At 38.1% G+C, this 19,725-nt stretch overlaps 1 protein-coding gene across 1 annotated transcript in view; it reads right to left on the reverse strand.

Annotated features, from left to right (window-relative positions):
• Positions 1–19,725, reverse strand: part of ZNF638 (zinc finger protein 638) — a 69,741-nt gene that overhangs the window by 38,142 nt on the left and 11,874 nt on the right. The window contains exons 4-10 of the mRNA XM_040993235.1: positions 15,505–15,544; positions 14,170–14,467; positions 11,353–11,627; positions 8,459–8,605; positions 7,140–7,265; positions 6,599–6,657; positions 6,212–6,258 (exon numbers count right to left, since the gene is read on the reverse strand). Of these exons, the coding sequence (XP_040849169.1) occupies positions 6,212–6,258; positions 6,599–6,657; positions 7,140–7,265; positions 8,459–8,605; positions 11,353–11,627; positions 14,170–14,467; positions 15,505–15,544 (992 nt within the window). The remainder of the gene's footprint in view (positions 1–6,211; positions 6,259–6,598; positions 6,658–7,139; positions 7,266–8,458; positions 8,606–11,352; positions 11,628–14,169; positions 14,468–15,504; positions 15,545–19,725) is intronic.

Below are 19,725 nucleotides of genomic sequence, written 5' to 3' on the forward strand. Positions count from 1 at the left end.
AAGCAGTTGCTTAGCCAACAGCTGAAGAAGCCTCTTGCAGATGCCTACATCACTTTTCACAGTACCTACATCAAGCCCAAGCTTTGCTCCATGTTCTACTTTCCTGTTTATGCACACTCTAGGGGGTAGTGGATGATGGCTACCACAGTTAGGAAAAACCAGGATTAAGTTTCTGGCTTCAGCCTAGCTCAGCTCTAGCTATGCAGGCATCTGAAGTATGAATCACCAGATGAGAAATCTCTTTCTTTCAGAAAAACAATTCTAATTCTAATGAAACTTTTTATTGAACACAATTATAAATGGACTATTAGGTTACATGTGGCAATTATGCATATATAACAAAGCTACTAATTTTAGAGAACTAAGATCGCTAATTACAATGCAATTTATTAACATTTTATCTAATTCTCTTGGATTTTCCATACTATTTTATTTGCAAATAATACTGTTGCAGTTTATTTCCCCAATTTGCACGCTTCTTGACTTGTATTGCACTAGCTAAACTGCAAAATTTTAGAAAAAAATTTTGTTAACTCACAGGGATGATGATTATTCACTGTTTAGTTCTAAATCTCAATGGGAATGCATCTTACATTTTACTACTAAGCCTATGATGGCTAGTAACAAATGTATACTTGTGTATCTATGTGGGCACATCAACAAAAATACATTTACAAAGAAAAATCACATTTGAGCAAGCAACTGACTCTTCTGATAACTCTTAAATATTTTTAGGGAAAGGATTACGTTACTTTTGAATATAGTAAATGGGATTAAAAGATTTCCACACTCTGAACCATCTTAATTAAGATGCTCTCCTGTGTGTAATATACATCATTCATTTTACAGTGCTCTAGGTATCTTGAGAGTACTTGAAAATAATGTGAGAAAATGGAACTAAAAGTAATTCTCAGGTAGGAAAATTTTCCGATTTATTTATTTGTTCATTCATATGTTGAGTTTTTATGTCTTGTTCTTTACTTTTTTTCTAAGATTTGTTTTTATTGATTTTACAGAGATTTTAGAGAGAGTGAGATTAGATTACATGTAGCAATTATGTGTGTGTGTATATCTATATATAGATATCTATATGTATATAGATATCTATAGATATATATGTATATCTATGTATAGATATATATGTATATGTATAGATATCTATATGTATATAGATATCTATATGTATATAGATATATACACTGCTGGTTCACTCCTCAAGTGGCCACAACGGCCAGAGCAGATCCGAAGCTAGGAGCTTCTGGGTCTCCTTACAGGCACAGGGTCCCAAGGCTTTGGGCCATCCTTGACTGCTTTCCCAGAAGCAGGGAGCCGGATGGGAAGTAGAGCAGCTGAGACTTGAACCAGCATCCATATGGGACTCCCGGCACATGCAAGGTGAGGATATAGCCAGTGACCTATTGTGCTGGCACAGACTTATTTATTTGAACATCTGTACAGAGAGGGATAGACAAGACACATATACACACACACAAGAAGGGAGGGAGGATGGGATAAATCTCCCAACCACTGATTTACTTTGCAAATAGGTCCAACAGCTACTAATGGACCAGGCCAAAGCCAGGAGCTGCGCAGTTCAACCAGGTCTCCCAAGTGCATATTAGGAGTCCAAGGACTTGGACATTGCTTTCCGAGGCTACTAGCAGGGAACGAGAGTGGAACTGAACTGCAACTGCAGCGGCCTGAACTTGACCCAGAGCCCTTTTGGGATCCCAGCCTAGCTGGCAGCAGAGGCATTATTTACTACATTATAACACAAGGCCTGGTGTAATAATATTTTTAATCCATAAAATATTTCTGTAGTACACATTTTGTACAAACATTTAAAGACCCATGTATATTAATTTAACACCTACATTCCTGTTTTTGAAAATTTCTATGTTCATTTCATTTGAAAAGCAGAGACAGAGACAAGAGATCTCTTTCACCTGCTGGTTCACTTCTTAAATGCCTATTACAGTCATTACACTGAGGCCTGGAGCCTGGGAACTTCAATATGAATCTCCTATGAGGACAACAGAAATAATAGTACTTGAACCATCAACTGCCACCAACCAGGGTGTGCAGTAACGGGAAGCCAGAAATCAAAGCATTACTGGTACTCAAACCCACAGACCACAATACAGAAAATAGGCAGCCAAAAGCAGCATTCCAACTGCCCTAAATGCTCACCCCTCACATCTAAATTCCTAAGTTAAATCGTCCTACAGTTTTAATTTTTTGTGAACTACAGTATTCACACTTTTTGTTTAGTAACTATACAACAGGGTGACACTCCGGCAAGTCACCTTCTACCCTCCTAAACACTACCTGTTCCTTATATCTTTAACTTTGATTGAGACTGTGATATAAATTAAATCTTGCAATATCGAAACACTTATTTTTTCCACTCATCATAATTACTCTGCAATACATCTGTGCTACTACAAATATTTATACTCCCCCCCCCTTTTTTTTTTGCCGAGTATAGGTCTAGGCTAAGTATATACAACAGTTTGTTTCACATTCACTTACTGAAGGACATTTGAGTTGCTTCTAATATTTGGTATTATAAGTGAAATAGCTATAGCTATAATATTCATGTACAAGTTTTTTTCTATTCTCTGGGATAAATGCTTGAATGAGCCACTACAGCATCATATGGTAAGTATTTCTTGAAGAAACTGTTACATACTTTTCCAGAGTCACTACACCATTTAACTGCCCATCAGCAGCAATGTATGAGTTTTCTATATATTAATCAGCATTTATTATCATTTTTTAATCTTAACCACTCAAATAAATGTATGTGTCTCTGCTCAGAATTTGATGTCAGCATTGCTTGATTTTCTTATGTCCTCTCCCTATGTTTTCCCCAGTTTTCACTGGCCCTCTCCATATTCTCTGACAACCCCATTCTTAATTTTTTAAAAAACTTATTATATATTTCATTTTTTAAAAAGATTTATTTATTTTTGTTGGAAAGTCAGATTTTACAGAGAGGAGAGGCACAGAGAAAGATCCTCCGTCTGCTGGTGCACTCCACAAGACATCAAAAGGGCTGGAGCTGAGTGATCAGAAATCAAGAGCCAGGAGCTTGTTCTGGGTCTCCATGTGGGGTGTACGGTCCCAAGGCATTGGACCATCTTCCATTGCTTTCCCAGGTCACAAACAGGGATCAGAAGCAGACCAGTTGGGACATGAACCAGTGTCATTATGGGATCCCAGCACATGTAAGGCGAGGATTTAGCCACTAAGCTACTGTGCTGGGTCCAGCTGCATTCTTCTTCTTCTTTTTTTTTTTTTTAATGCTTTCCAGGTAACAGAGCTCACATGTGAAAATTTTATCAGCTGAGTGTTTACTAATAATGTACCGGTACTGGGAAAACAACAGACTTAACAGAAGTGGTACCTAGGTAGTAGAAATCACTTTAAACATACTCTGAGGGCCTGGCGTGGTAGCCTAGTGGCTAAATCTTCACCTTGCATGCTCTGGGGTCCTATATGGGCATCAGTTCCTGCCCTGGCAGCTCCACTTACCATCCAGCCCCCTGCTTGTGATTTGGGAAGGCAGTGGAAGATGGCCCAAAGCCTTGGGACCCTGTACCTGTGTGGAGAGTTCAAAGAAGCTTCTGGCTCCTGGCCTCAGGTCAGGTCAGTTCAGGTTGCTGCAGCCACTTGAAGAGTGAAGCAGTGGATGAAAATCTTCCTGTCTCTTTTCCTCTGTAAATTTGCCTTTCTAATAAAATTAATTTTTAAGAACTTTGAAAAATGAATTTATAATAAGCAGTTGTTACAGTGATACATTTAAATCTAAATCATTTTTATTCGCAAAATGGAGAAAAAATGCTTTTAAAGTACATTTAAAAAAATAGCTCTTGTAGGGTGGACTATGTCAGCCAATGGATTCTGCAGCGATTTCATCGTGCTTGGAACGGCAAAACTAACAGCAATTCAGAACTGTTGAATTATCAAAACCACTTGAGCAGGAACCTTGGAGCATGCCTCACATTGGGGACCTGGGACAGGTGGGAGGCTGGGTGGGACTTCTCCCTTTATCTCCTGTCTTATCCCAGACACAGAAAAAAATGATAATAATAATAATAATCATAATGTGGAAACAACAGCTTTACCCACTTTCCTGTAGCCCTTGACCTTTTGTGCCCTAATCAACTATGTAATTATCAAAATAAAATAACTGCAAAAAATAGTTCTAACAAGAAAAAATTGAAGATGACAAATAATGACATTTGCACACTCTTTCTACACATATAGTTACAGCATTAATATAAACTTGGGTTAATTATCTTCATACTTTCTCTTGCAAATATTTATTCATCAACCGCTTGCAGTACACTAGATATTAAACAATGAAAACATAAAAATACTATCAATTGTCCAGCAACAGACTTATTTAAACAAGCCATTAAGAACAAATGATTTGAAGTATCAATTGTATTCAGAACAGAGCTAGGAGCTTTAGGGCCTAGGATAGAAATGGACGTTATGCTTCACATGAAATAGGACATATAGCATACATTAGAATGTGTTTCCCAAAAAGTGTTTCCAAAAAGAGTATCTTTAGTACCCTTGCCAGACACTTATTAAAATATGCACTTACTGGATCAGGAGTCCACCTTGAGAAGCTTAAATGAAGGTACCGGATCCATGGCTCAATTAGTTATTCCTACACCAGCAATCACCAATTCACATTCTGCTGCTCTACCTCCTATCTGCTTTGCTGATTAGAGCCTGGAAAGCAGAAGAGGATGGCCCAAACCCTTGGGCACTTGCACCCAAGTGGAAGATTCAGAAGCTCCTGGCTCCTGGATTTGGATCAGATAAGCTCCATCTGCAACAGCCATTTGGGGAATAAACCAGCATATTGAAGATCTTTCTGTCTCTCCATCTCTCTATAAATCTACCTTTCCAATAAAAAAAAAAGTTCAATGGCCCTGACTCGTGTCCTGGCTGCACCATTTCCCTTCCAGCTCCCTGCCTGTGACCTGGGGAAGCAGTACAGGATGGCCCAACGCCTTGGGATCCTGCACCCACTTGGGAGACCTGGAAGCTCCTGGCTTCACATCAGCTCAGCTGCAGCCATTGAAGCCATTTGGGGAGTCAACCAGTGGATAGAACATATCTGTCTCGCTGTTTCTCTTTCTCTTTGTAAATATAACTTTGCAACAAAAATAAATAAATCTTTAAAAACAAAGTTTAAGTGAAGAGGATGAGTTACAAGTGTGAAGAAACAAAGGTAAAGCATTTGAAAATTGAAATAGAATTAAGGAACAACTGATATGAATTAGTAATCAGAAGTTAAATCTGAACTGGGGAGGATGGCAAAAAAAACAGAAGACAAGAGTTACATACTTCCTTCTAAGTTTCTACCCTGGGTGCTAAATGACAGAAATAAATTTAAAGAAGATAAAGGGGCTTATATAAATATAGTATATAAGCTTCACCCAGGAAGTGTGACATGACAAGAACAATAAGTTTTCTGTGAAATGATTTAGGCAGAATAAAAGTGATCAAACAAAATTAGGAATGTATTTTCATTCTGAAATAGGTAATTCAATATGAGCTGAGATTAGTATGTTAAGATAGCTTATCAGGCAGAAGAAAATTGAAAACAATGGTCTCATTCATTTTCCCCTATTCTTGGATCATTCCTTCCCTAATCAGTGGTCCATGCAAACATTCAAACATCAAAAATAAATTATGCAAACATCAAAAATAAAATTTTCTAAAAGGTTGAAACTAAAAAAAAATAAATAAACTAAATCTAAAAAAGACTACATAAAATCACTTAGCGAGATTTAAAGACACTGTGTTCTTATAAGCGTAAACAGCTTTTGGATGTGTCTAATAACATGTAATTTCTGTTCAGTGTTTTTTGCTCAACTTTTACTTTCCAATGTCGAGGAGTCCTGCCTGATAAGCTATCTTAACATACTAATCTCTGAATTTTGTCTGTAGGTTTATTAACATATAAAAACCAGTCATTAATTATGGAATTCTGATAGACATTTCACATAAATCATCTCAGAATTCTTACACATACATATTAAATATTTTCTTAATACAAGTGAGAATTTAAAAACACAATATGAATCCCTCTTATTAAAGCACAATAAATGTCTCCCTAGCATCAACTTACAAACTGACAACACACTTATATGTAGAAATACTTTTATTAAAAGGAACAACTTACCAGTAAAAGTAACAGTTTCAGCAGTTTTTGAAGAGTCTGTATCTTTTCTATTTAAAAGAAGAAAATTCTAAGTTTTTTTAAAGTTCTAAAAGTGATTTATTTAAATCTAGAAAAGTTTAAAGTGATTCAACTGGAATTATGTCTCATTTAGGCTGTACTATGGCGATGAAATATATACATGAATGCTTTAAAAAGTTGATGCACAATGAAATCAGAAGATAGTTTTGGTGCAAAAGAAGCTGAAATCCACACATTAAGGGGATATTCAGAAAGTGTGTGAAAAACATGTTATAAAATAACTCTGGGTTTCAAAATTTTGCACCATACTAGTTTAATATTTATTAACTCATATGCAGTTTTCACATATAAAATCACAGAATTGCTTACTTTATTGTAGATCCAGACACTTTCTTGGAATCCAAAGTCTTTTTCTTCACTTCTTTGTTCTATTCAGAAACAAACAAACAAACAACATTTTACAAATAAAATGATATTTTCAAGTTACAGAATTAAGAAAACACAGAAAAGGACAAAAGGAATCCAATAAAACGTCAAAAATCTTCCTACTCCAAAGATAAATATTTACCTTTCCTTATTAATAGGAAGAAAGACAATTTTCCAATTTTATTAGAAAGGAGGCTGAATAGGAAGTGGAGCAGCCAGGACATGAACAGGCACCCACATGAGATCCTGGCATTTGTAAGGTAGACTTTAGCCACTGAGCTGTCACACCGGGCGCCCAAGATTTCTTGTTACCCTCCTCAGCAACACTTATCATTATGTGTGATAGTTCAGTTTTTAGATTTACACACATATTATCTGCTGAGATAAAATTTATACTTTATACATTTTTCCTCAGGCACATGATCCGTTAAAAAGTAAGCAGATCAAACAATCATAAATCACTTAGTACTTTAGTTCAGTTTACCTGTACTTTTTTCTTTCCTGCTGGAATACGTATTTTCACATCTTTTCCTTTTATCAGAAGAGGTGTTGTTTCAATGTACTTCATTACTGCAATAACGACCTCTTTAGATTCCATTTCCAAATAAGCCTAAAATGAGATTTATTCCTTTTTTAGTCAGTAATCTCCCTTAAAAGCCTCTGCATTTTTAGATTTTGTTTTTGCTAAAGTGATGTTTTTACAAATGAAAAGGACATTTAACCTTACAGAATTTCTTAATCCACATGGAGACAGCAAAGGAGGCAAGCATGGCAGGCTTACTGAACAAATGAAACAGGAAGGCATGACCCCTGAACAACAACAGTACTGAAGTCAGGACTGACATAGCTTGCTGTCTGACATTTTTAAGGGTTCCTGCAATAAAGATAACACTATCACTACATTCCTGTCTTTCCTCATAACTTTAGGTTCTGCTCAGTCTGAAATTATGCATAGTTCATGTATTATAGAAATATAACCCACATGAAAATAACCTTGCACAAAAGAAATCATTTATTATAATGTTACTGGTGTTCAAAAACAATGACTCTTAATCCATGGCATACTACCTATTCTTGCAAATAATTTTCCGGGAAGCCCTGTGTTGTGCCACAGGGTGAATGCTCACATTCCAAGTGGGCACTGGTTCAAGCCCTAACTACTCTGCTTCTGATTAAGCTCCCTCCTAAGAGACTGGGAAAAGAAGCAGAGCATGGCCAAGATGTTTGGGCTCCTGTCGCCCACAGGCACCTGGGTAAAACTCCAGGATTCCAGCTTTGCCTGGCCCAGACTTGGCCATTGTGGCCATCTGGGGAGTGACTCAATGGATGAAAAATTCCTCTATTTCCCTCTAATTCTTTCAAATTAAATAGATAAATCTTAAAAACCCAAATCTTTAGAACACAACCATGCTCACTTATTTGCCTATTATCTACAATTGCTTTTATATCACAATGTCCAAGTAGCTGTGATAGTTTGACTAACCCACAAAGTCCCAAATACTTATCATGGGGCCATCTACAGAAAAAAATCTGTGAAAATCCCTATTCTAAAAGATACAGAACAATTATTTTAGGAGTTCACACATTATTTTAACATTCACTTAACTCTCAACAAACAATTATATACATGGGGTCAGCAAAATGTTCATGGAAAACGTGTATTATCTTTTTATTCGGGTTTTCCACAAACATGTTAAGGTACTTTCCTTCATAACATAAGCAGCTCAGAGACCCAACAGCGGTTTATAGAATGACTGAAACAATGACTCTGAATGAGTTATTCAAACAGACTAAATGACTTACCTCCTTTCTATATGGAACAACCAGAACATCATTAACTTTTCCAAACGGTTGAAATACTTTTCTAATATCTTCTTCAGTACAGCCATCCTCTGGTAACTCAGACACAAGAAGAACTGAACCATAATGCAAAGACTGCTCTTTCCGGACCTATTTTTTGGAATAAAAAAAAAAATTAAGAAAAATTCATGAAAAACAGTAGCGACAAATCCTTACATAATTTCTTCTACAACTAATTTCATTCTCATTTTTTCTCTAACCAATTCACATAATTTTTACAATTGTAACATAACTTCAAAAGTTTTTAAATGCCAAAAAAATGTTTTCTATTTTAAAACCTGACACTTTATAGGCTTACTTCCCCATTTCTAAGTATCAAATATAACAAACAAGACTTATGGAATGGTCCTGATATTAAAGAGAATTTTTCTGTAGGAATCTACATAGTCTACCATGCAATGAGGTTGAAATCTCAGCTTTATTCATCTTTTATTCCACTGAGAATTATATTCATATAGATTTCAGATTTACTAGTTTTATTGGAAAGGCGCATCAGATTCATGAATAGAACTGAGCCAATCCAAAGAAGGAGCAAAAGATGCTTCTGGGTCTCCCATGTGTAGACTATCCTCTATTGCTTTTCGAGTTGAGGACATAAGCAGGGAGCTGGATGGGAAATGAGCAGCCAGGACATGAACAAGCATTCATACAGGATCCCAGAATTTGCAAGGTGAGGATTTAACCATTGAGCCATCATCCAAGACCAATATTTACTATTTTAACAGATTTATACATGGGCAGCCACAGTAGCAAATCAGGTTAAGCTACTGCCAACGGTGCTAGCACCTCAGATGTATGCTGGTTCAAGTGCCAACTGCTCCTCTTCCAATCCAGCTCCCTGCTAACATGCCTGGTAAAGAAGGAGCCCAAGTTTTTGGGTTCCCTGCACCAAAGTGGGAGACCCCAATGAAGCTCTCGGTGTCTGACTTCAGTCTGGCCCAGAACTGGCTGACGCAACAATTTGAGAATCGTACCAAATTGCATATCTCTTCCTCTTTGTAATTCTGTTTTTCAAATAAACAAATCTTTTTTAAAAACTCATGTATTGTGTAGCTTGAATATTACCAATCGCTATCTGTAGAGATTAAGTAGTTTTTTTTTCTTTTTACTGCACTGCCATCATCCAGAAGTCTTAAAAAGGAAAATATATTACCAGATTAGCACAGCCTCTTCAAAATATTCCCTATAGTAAAAATAAGGTGTTTCAGACAAGCAAGATTACTTAATTCAAAGTGTTTGTGTATATATACATAGTTATGATTAATTGATTACCTGATAAGTAGAGTTACAAACAGAGTGGGAGATAGAGAGATCTTGCATTTACTGGTTCATTCACCGAAATGATTCCAACAGCTGGGTCTGTGCCAGGCTGAAGCCAGGAGCTTTATCTGAGTCTCTCTTTGGGTGCAGGGGAACAAGCGCTTTGATTGTCATCTTTCACTGTTACCCCAGGTCCATTAGAAAGTAGAGGGAAGAGGCTGGTGTGGTAGCCTAGTCGCCAATTTCTCTCCCTACATGTGCTGGGATCCATATTGGCACCGGTTCTAATCCCAGCAGCCCACTTCCCATCCAGCTTCCTGCCTGTGGCCTGGGAAAGCAGTTGAGGACGGCCCAAAGCCTTGGGACCCTGCACTTGTATGGAAGAACTGGAAGATGCTCCAGGCTCCTGGCTTCCCATTGGCACGGCACCGGCCATTGAGACCATTTAGGGAAAGATCTTCCCCCCCACTCTCCTCCTCTCGTATATCTTTCTAATAAAATAATCTAAAAAAAAAAAAAAAAAATTGTGCTAAACACATCAATAAATCAATAACATTACTGAGTTACATGACTGAATTACTGGACTGGGTAAGAGAATCAATAAAATTTCTCATATCAATTTAATTTAACAACTTGTGATTTCAAATATATTAGAAACACAGAATTTTAAAAACCCACATTTTTGTTTTCTATGTCATTAAACAAATATATGAGGAAATAAAATCACTCTGTGATAATCTGTACTCCCAAGTTTATCACACCTTAGTCCTAAGAGCCAAGAGACTGCAAACACCAAAATGTCGATGCACTGGGGAATGGATAAAGAAAACATACATGTGGACTTCCGCTGAGGTTTTCTAGATACCCCTTGCACTGTACTATATGGATTATGTTCAGCTTTTCTGTTTCCACTCCAATTTCCTGCTAAAACAAACCCTGGAAGGCAGTAGATAACTGCTTAATTGCTGTAGGTTCATCACACATGAGAGATGGACTAAGTTCTAGAGGAATTTTTAATGCTTTCACAGAAAGAATTAAATGGGTCCAGCGTGATGGTTCTCAGTGGCTAAATCGTCACTTTAGAAGCACTGGGATCCTATATGAGCAATGGTTCATATCCTGGTTGCTCTACTTCCCATCCAGCTCTCTGCTTGCAGCCTGGGAAAGAAACAGATGTTGCAAAGCCTTGCAATCCTGCACCTGCATGGGACTTGGAAGAAGCTCCTGGATCCTGGCTTTGGATTGGCTCAGCTCTGGCCACTGCAGCTACTTAGAGAGTGAACCAGCAGATGGAAGATCTTTCTGTCTCTCCTCCTCTCTATAGATCTGCCTTTCCGATAAAAGTAAATAATATGCAAAAATAATTAAATGGCTGACCACATAGGTGTTTTATTCTCCTTGAACTGTAAAGATCACATCTACAGAAACATCACACAGTACACCACAAAAGTGTGCAACTTTTTATGTGTCAGTTAAAAACAAAATAAACATGGAAGATATGCTATGCAAAACACTAAGAAAAAAATGCACACACAAAAAAATGTACACATAACTTGTAGTAACAAAGAATTACTGACCTTTCGCTGGACAGAAACAGTTTTGTCAGACACCTGTTTACATTCAGGTGAGGTGTCATCATCCGGATTCTTTAGTTTTCGAGTAGAATGCCCTCCTAAATTGGAATCACTCTTTGCAGAGCTTGCACCTTTCACTGATGGCTTTGTTCCACTGCCAGTTTTGGACTTTTGTGCTGGTGAATGTCCTTTATCCACTGCTTCTGGATGCTTCTGTTTACCAGATTCGGTTCCATGTCCAGACCTTTGTCCTACATCTTCCAATGCTTTTTTTCTGTCTGGTAAGGATATTAATATAATTTCAATTGAAAACTTAAAGAACCATTTTATTTCACAGTGAAAGATATGCAGTATTTATCCTACAGAGCCAATCAAGACAAACAGGGTGCATATAAAAAAAAAGAAACCTTTATTTTTTAAAGAATCCTTTATTTTGGAATCAGCACTATGGCACAGATGTTTAAGCCTGCAATGTGGGCCATATGGGCACTGGTTTGAGTCCCAGATGCTCCACTTTCAGTTCAATTCCCTGCTTTTGTGCTGGGAAATTAGCAGAGCATGTTCCAACTGCTGGGAGTCTGCACCCAGATAGCAGACCAGAGGAAGCACCTAGCTTGGCCTGGCCCAGCCCTGGCCACTGCAGCCAGGTGGGGTGTGAACAGGCAGATGGAGGAACTTTATCTGTTACTCTGCCTTTCAAACAAGTAATAAAACTTCAGGAAAAAATCATTTATTTGAGAGAGCTAACAGAGAAAGGGAGAGAAAGATGGAGACCTTCTATCCACTCCTTCTCCCTAGATGGCCACAATGGCCAACAGAAGGCCAGGACAAAGTCAAGAGTCAGGAACTTTATCCAGGTCTCCCACATGAGCCGGGGGGTGGGGGGGGGAGCCTAATACTTGGGCCATCCTCCATTACTTCCCCCTCCCCCACTAGCATAACAGCAGGGAGCTTGATTAGAAGCAGAGTAACCAGAACACAAACTGATGCTCAAATAAAATGCAGGTGTCGCAGGCAGTACTTTCTCCAGGTACACCACAATGCTGATAAACTCACCCACCCCAAACCAATTCTAACTCTTTAATTGTTCAAAAGGCTTTTTTGTAAGACTCATTTACCCAGTGAGCTTCTCTTACACCAGTGGTTCTGAAACTTCAATTTCAGAATTCCTTTACACTCTGAGGATTCCAAAGAGCTCTGTGTTTTATGTACTGATATTCAGTATTAAAACAGAATACTAAGCATATTACTTAAATTAAGAATGCTGTTAATATAAGCAACATAATTTTTTTAAAAAATCTCTAATTCCTCAAACAAAAATAGTGAGATTAGTAGCACTGATATGCATCTTCTCAATTTTTTTTAAAGATTATTTTTCCTAAGAAAGACAGATGTACAGAGAGAAGAAAAGACAGAAAAAATGATCTTCCATCTGCTGGTTCAATCCCCAAGTGGCCACAATGGCCAGAACCCAACTGATCTGAAGTCAGGAGCCAGAATCTTCTTCTCAAAGACTTGGGCCGTCCTCTGCTTCCTTTCCAGGACACAAGCAAGGAGTTAGATGGGAAGTAGAGCAGCCAGAACATAAACCCGTGGCCATTTGAGATGCCAGAGCTTGCAGATGCAGTAAAGATTAGCCAGTTGAGCCATTACCCTGGTCCCTCTGGTATGCATTTTTAGAAACACTTCAACAGCAGATTTAAGACGCCTAACTTCTCTATCTACTTATGCAGTGAATCTGCTTGATATATTTCTTTGGTTCAATGTATAAAGAAAATCTAGCCTCATAAAAATATGTAACTAGAAAAGGGAACATCCCACAAAACTGAAAAGAACTTCAGGTTCTGAAAGGATCCTTGGATCCCAAGCTGAAAATGGCTACATTATACATTTAGAAGTTATTTCCATGGGCAGGTGTTTACTTAACCTAGCCACTAAGAATTCTAAAGCTCCACCAGGAAGTATCCAGGTAAAATACCTAGCTCTAGCTCCTAAATCCATATCACTGTTAACACAAACCTTGCCTGGAAGCAGTGATAGTTCAAGTAACTGGTTCCTGTCACTGATGTAGAAGATTTGGATTTAGTGACTCTCAGTTTCAGCCCCACCAATGGGGGTATTTGGGGAGTGAATCAGTGGACAGAGCTCTTGTCTAATACATTTTAAAATGATAAATTTAGAAGTATTTTGGGATTGTTGCCATGACACAGTAAGCCAGACTTAAGCTTGCAGCACCTGCATCCCCTATGGGTGCCAGAGTTTCCACTTTCCATCAAGCTCCCTGCTTATGGTCTCTGAAAGCAGCGGAGGATGGCTGAAGTCCTTGGGCCCTTGCATCCACATGGGAGACCCAAAGAAGCTCCCAGCTCCTGGCTTCAGATGGGCTCACCTCCATCCCTTGCAGCCACTGGCAGGTGAAGTCAGCAGATGGTAGATCTTTCCTTCTAACTGCTTTCAAATAAAAGCTAAATTAATACTCTCATTACAGGAAGCTTTCTTGGAAATGTCATTAAATTTAGACACAGGTCAATGATATGAATAATTTCACATTAAGTTTTAAATGAGTTTATAGTATTCTATATTTGATTATCAAGATAATATGGTATTACATTCCTTTTTTTAAATCTGATATTGTTACACAGATCACTCTCCCAGACTCCTGAACCCAATGTTTCTAATGAACTGCCTGAGATGTGAATCAGGTTTCATGTAGTAATTCAAAATTAGCACGCAGAAATTTCATTTCTTAAAAATCTAAACCAAAAAAAATGAGTTTCAGTCAAACAAGTAGATTAATTTTTCTCACAACTGTCAGTGTACCTGATGATCTCACTGATCTCCGTGATGTCCTTTCAGGGCTAACGGATCGATAGTATTTTGGACTACCTCTAAACGGATTTCTAATTCTATATGGTGAACGGGATCTAGATCGTGATCTGTATCTAGAAACGAAATGATGGAAAAATCTTGGACTTCGACTTCTTGGTCGGTACATGTAACGCATTGGGCTTCGAGACCGACGGAACCTATGACTTGAGCTTGATCTTCTAGATCGTCTGGGACTGGGTGAATGAGATCGCCTTCTTGGAGTTTCATTTTCTTTTCTATTAAAGTAGTAAGGAAAAAACAAGCAAGAGTCAGCAATTCAATGCAAATTTAAAAAATATTAAATGACATGTACTTTACTAAACAAACTTTTAGCAATAGACACTAACAACACTTAAAAATAAGTACCTGTTATAATTTCAGCCTTGGAGGTAAGGAAGAAACAATAAGAACGGATAATATGTCTTCTACCTGCTCTGCTAAGTAACAGTATCATCACAAAGGTCAATTTATATCTAATGATTTGAAAGTGTCATGTAAAGAATTAGATTATGTCACTGATAAAGTTTGAATGCTTTGAATATGATCTCCCACTTGTCTGTCAGGACTCCTATGTTGGCGAAGTCAAGAGGTGGTAGGACTGTTAAGAGACACAGAATACTGAAATATCCTCAGGTCATTAGAGGCTCTACTTTTAGAAAGAAAAGTAGTTCTTGGACTATTTTCATGAGCAAATTGTTATAAAAAGACTCCTTCTCTGGCTTCCCATCTTGTAAAATGGTTTCTCCCTCTCAAATAGGTCCCTACAATCGTAATGCCATTCCCTATGAGGCCTCCAGCACAGCCAAGCAAAGCTGGTATTACACCCTTAAACTTCCAGAGCGGTGAGTCAAATAAATCTCTTTTTTCCACAAATTACTCAGCTTCAGGTACCTTTGTTACAGTAACAAAAAAACAAACAAACACAGGCACCTACAAATATTTCCATGAATACATAAACACAAATTGAGTTTAGACCCCTATATGTATATGTCTTAGTAAGAACATTCTCAGCCTTTAAGGCATTTACAACCAAAGATTCCATATATTTAAAATAATCATAGAACAAAGTATTTTCAAGAAAGATTAAAGAAAACAGAAGTTCAGTGAGGAAAAATATTGCATGTAAGCTGAGGTAAGTGAAGAGTCCCAGAACACTTGGCAATCGTATTACTTCTTTAAAACTAAAAATGGAGAAAGTAGGCTTCAATTTAAAACAATAACTTTTTAAAAACTGATTTTCTCAAAAGAAAATCAAGTTCAGTAACAATACTAGTTTTTAAAAAATTACCTTCTTGATGGAAGAATTTCAGGATTCCAATCAGGATACCTATTTTGAGAATAAACAATATTAATAAACAGTTAAACTAAAGCTATACAGCTCAAGTAATCTTTACCTTCAATTTATCAAACAACTATTCAAAATGTACATTTACATAGTAACCTATTTAACAGGATTATCTTAAAAGTTCATGGAAAAAAATTTTCAAAGTGCATTTCCACAAAATTTTAAAAGCAGTCTTGTAGGTGAAAACATAAAAATTTTCTTGGAAATAAAACAAGAAAATTTCTTTTTGAGAGTCAGACTTAATAAGTAATTAAAATTCTACGTTAGTAGGTGTATCAGTTTAAAGTCCTAAAAATAATTGTCTAATAGACAATACAAAAAAATATCTTTAAAAGCACATAAGAAGTACAAGACAGACACAAGTATAAAAAGAAAGGGGTTAAAAAAAAAAAAAGACAGAAGACAGTCATCCACTATGCAGAACTCCAGGAGTGATAATTCTTAAAATATTCTAGGGTAACTCATAGACTAGAATATGAATGGTGCTCCTTCAGTGACAAGTGACTCCTAGCTAAGCAAGAAGAATCTATAGAGAATTCAAAGATGACGCTGTTTTCAGGTAGCCTTTAAAAAGATTTATCAACAGAAGATCTTTCTTTTAAGATTTATTTTTATTGTAAAGTCAGATATACAGAGAGGAGGAGAGACAGAGAGGAAGATCTTCTGTCCACTGATTGACTCCCAAGTGATTGCAACGGTTGGTACTGCGCCAATCTGAAGTCAGGAGCCAGCAACTTTTTCCAGCTCTCCCACATGGATGCATGGTTCCAAGGCTTTGGGCCATCCTCAACTGCTTTTTAAGGCCACAAGTAGGGAGCTGGATGGGAAGTGGAGCAGCTGGGATTAGAATTGGTACCCACATGGGATCGCAGCTCATTCAAGGCGAAGACCTTAACCGCTAGACCACCGCACTGGGCCCAGATCTTCCTTTCTGTCTCTCTTCCTCTCTGTATATCTGCCTTTCCAATAAAAATAAATAAATCTAAAAAAAAAGAATTGTAAGAGTTAAAACTTGTGAAAGTGTGTCTGGTAAAGACAAAATCATGAAAGACTTTAAAATCATAAAATCTTGTTGCACACAAGCAGAAGGCAACAAGGTAATTCACTGATCAGATCTGAAGCAAAGATGACACAAGAATGTTCTGAGAACATATCTGAAACTAGGAAAAGAAGGCTAACATATCTGGAAGGAATCTACAACTATTTTCCTAACAGTAAGACTAACACAAGAAGAAATTACAAAAAGAAAAAAAGAGAGGCCGGGACTGAGCACATAAATCTTATTCACAAGAACATTCAAAATAACAAAGAAAAAAGATTAATCATTAATAACTTAAGTAGACAGTAGTATCACAGACGCCTAAGACAGACATACTCAATTTTAACTTTTCTGAAGGAGCTGAACTCTAAGAGGTAACTGGACAAGTTGAGTACATTAAATCATTAAGTTACTAATATTCAAGAATACATTTTCTATAGCAAGATGAAAGCCAGGTAAGGAAATGGAGACAATACTCTTTCAAAAAGTCATCAATATAAAGTTAGGTCATAAATTAGTAAGGTGTTTTTATATGTTATTCTTCCATGCGCTTTCCCTTGCCGCCTGTGTTACAAAAGCTTAAAAAGCTAAATAATTTTTATATCCAGTCTGGCCTCTCCAAAACAAAGCCAGTGGTAGGTTCTAACCAAATACAGCAAGATCACACATTATTCAGAGTATCATATAATTACGAAATTGTAACTGTCAAGATGGGACAGGTGTTTACACTAGCAATTAAGATAATGGTTAGAATGTCCATATCTCATATTGGAGTAGCTGTTGATTCAACAGCTGGATCTAGCTCCTGACTTCAGCTTATCAGCAATATAAACCCTGCAGGCAGTAGGTGATGGCTCAAGGACATGGATCCCAGCCCCTCCTGAGAAAAAGGGATTGACTGAGTTCTCTGCCCCGGGTCTGTCCTTTTCCCAACACTTGCAGCCATTTAGACAATAATTCAACACATGGCAATGTTATCCCCAAGTAAGTTTCTCATTTTTTAAAAATTTACTTATTTTCATTGGAAAGGCAGAATTACAGAGAAGGGAGGGGGAGAGGGAGAGAGACAAGGGGAGTGAACAAGAGAGGGTGGCAGGGAGAAAGAGAAAGAATCTTTCACCCATAGATTCACTACCCAAGTGGCCACACTGGCTGGAGTTCAACCAGCTTTTAGCCAGGAGCTTCCTCTGCATCTCCCACATGGTTACACTGGCCGAAAAATTGGGACAGTCACCATTGCTTTCCCAGGTCATAAGCAGAAAGCTATAAAGAAAGTGGAGCAGCCAGGACTCAAATTGGTACCCATATGGGATTGCTGGCATCAAAATCACAAGCTTACCCTCCTATGCCATCATGGCAGCATCATTAAATTTTTCTTTGAATTATGAAGGCAAAAAGGTTAATTTGAAGGCCAGCATTGTGGCACACAGGGCAATGGGTGCTAGTTCGTCTGCCAGCTGTTCCAATTCTAAACAGCTCCCTGCTAATGTGCCTAGAAAAGCAGAAGACAGCCCAAGTGCTTGGGCCCCTGGGCCCAGAAAGCTCTCAGCTTGACTTGATGTAGCCTTGGTTGTTGCAGACTTTCAGGGAGTGAATCTAGACTTCCCTGGCTCGCTCACTCTTTCTGTATTTCTGCCTTTCAAATAAATAAGTTTTTATTTTAAAAGGTAGAATTGGGCTTGGTGTGATGGTTCAGTCACGTAATCCTCCACCTCTTAGTGCCAGAATTCCATGTGGGTACTGGTTCGTGCCCTGGTTATGAAGATCCTCAGTGTTTTCTGCTTTTGTGATTTCTGCCTTACTTGCTTGGCTGGGGGCTGTATGAACTCATGGCCTGACAGCCTACATGACACCCGAGAGGTCACATGGAAGGTCACATAGGCGAAACACTCCTCAGGAAGGAGATCCCTGGTGTTAGATAAGACTCCCTCAATGCCCTATAGCCCACCAGTTTGTACTTTCTGAAAGTTATTTGCTTCAAACCCACCAATAGAAGCCTGCCAACTTGCTCTTTCTAAGTTAACAGTTAAGCCGAACAATTATGACTGTATAATATATAGAACTGGCCTGAAATGTATAAAAATCCTGGTGTCAAATCTCATTTTCTTTTCTTTCTTTGCCCCTTCTGCTGCAGCTTCGGCTGCTGCCACCCTGTTGGGCTGGGGTGGCAGCTGGCAGCCTAGTCTGAATAAACCGCCTTTATACATTTGCATTGAGTTCAGACACCTGATGATTTTCTGGGGATCACAAAATCTGGGCACAACAGTTGCTCCACTTCCCTTCCAGCTCTCTGCTTCTGTCCTGGAAAAGCAGCAGAGGATGGCCCAAGGCACTGGAACCCTGCACCACTATGAGTGTCACAGAAGAAGCTCCTGGCTTCAGATGGGCTCAGTGCCAGCCATTGTGGCCACTTAGGAAGATGGAAGATCTTTCTGTCATTCTTTATCTCTATAAAACTGTCTTTCCAATAAAAATAAATCAATCTTTAATAGAAACAAAAAGGGCAGAGGGAGGGGGGAGTTGGCAGCATGGTAACTCACCAGCATGGGCAAATAAATTCAGAAGCAATAAAAAATAAAATAGGGGCCCCGTGCAATGGTTCAAATAGTTAATCATCCCCCTGCAAGTGTGGAGATCCCATTTGGGCACCAACTTGTTTCCACGCTGCTCTACTTTTCATCCAGCACCCTGCTTGTGACATGGGAGAGCAGAAGAGGACAGCCCAACATCTTGGAACCATGCACCCACATGGGAGACCCAGAGGAGGTTCCTGGCTCAGCTCTGGCCGTTGTGATCACTCTTTGCCTTTGTAAATCTGACTTTCCAGTTTAAAAAAATAAAGACTGTTAGCAGGAACTTCTAGGTATTGTTTCTAGGTAAAACTATGGCAGAATTATTCTCAGAAATTCCCAACTTGACCGTGACGTAAAAAGTCTGAGCCAGAGTTTGACTGATTTTGTATAAATAAAGCGGACAGCTTTCCCGCATTGTCCATTATGAGCATGAAAAAAAAATAATAATAATAAAAATAAATAAAAACATTGCTTAAGATACCCATGCCACATATCAAAGGACCTGGGTTCAAGTACTAGTTCTACATACAATGCTAGTCTCCTGCTAATTT

This window comes from Ochotona curzoniae, unplaced genomic scaffold (genome assembly GCF_017591425.1).
Source record: "Ochotona curzoniae isolate NIBS_2020 unplaced genomic scaffold, NIBS_Ocur_1.0 contig_883, whole genome shotgun sequence".
NCBI classification, from domain to species: domain Eukaryota; kingdom Metazoa; phylum Chordata; class Mammalia; order Lagomorpha; family Ochotonidae; genus Ochotona; species Ochotona curzoniae.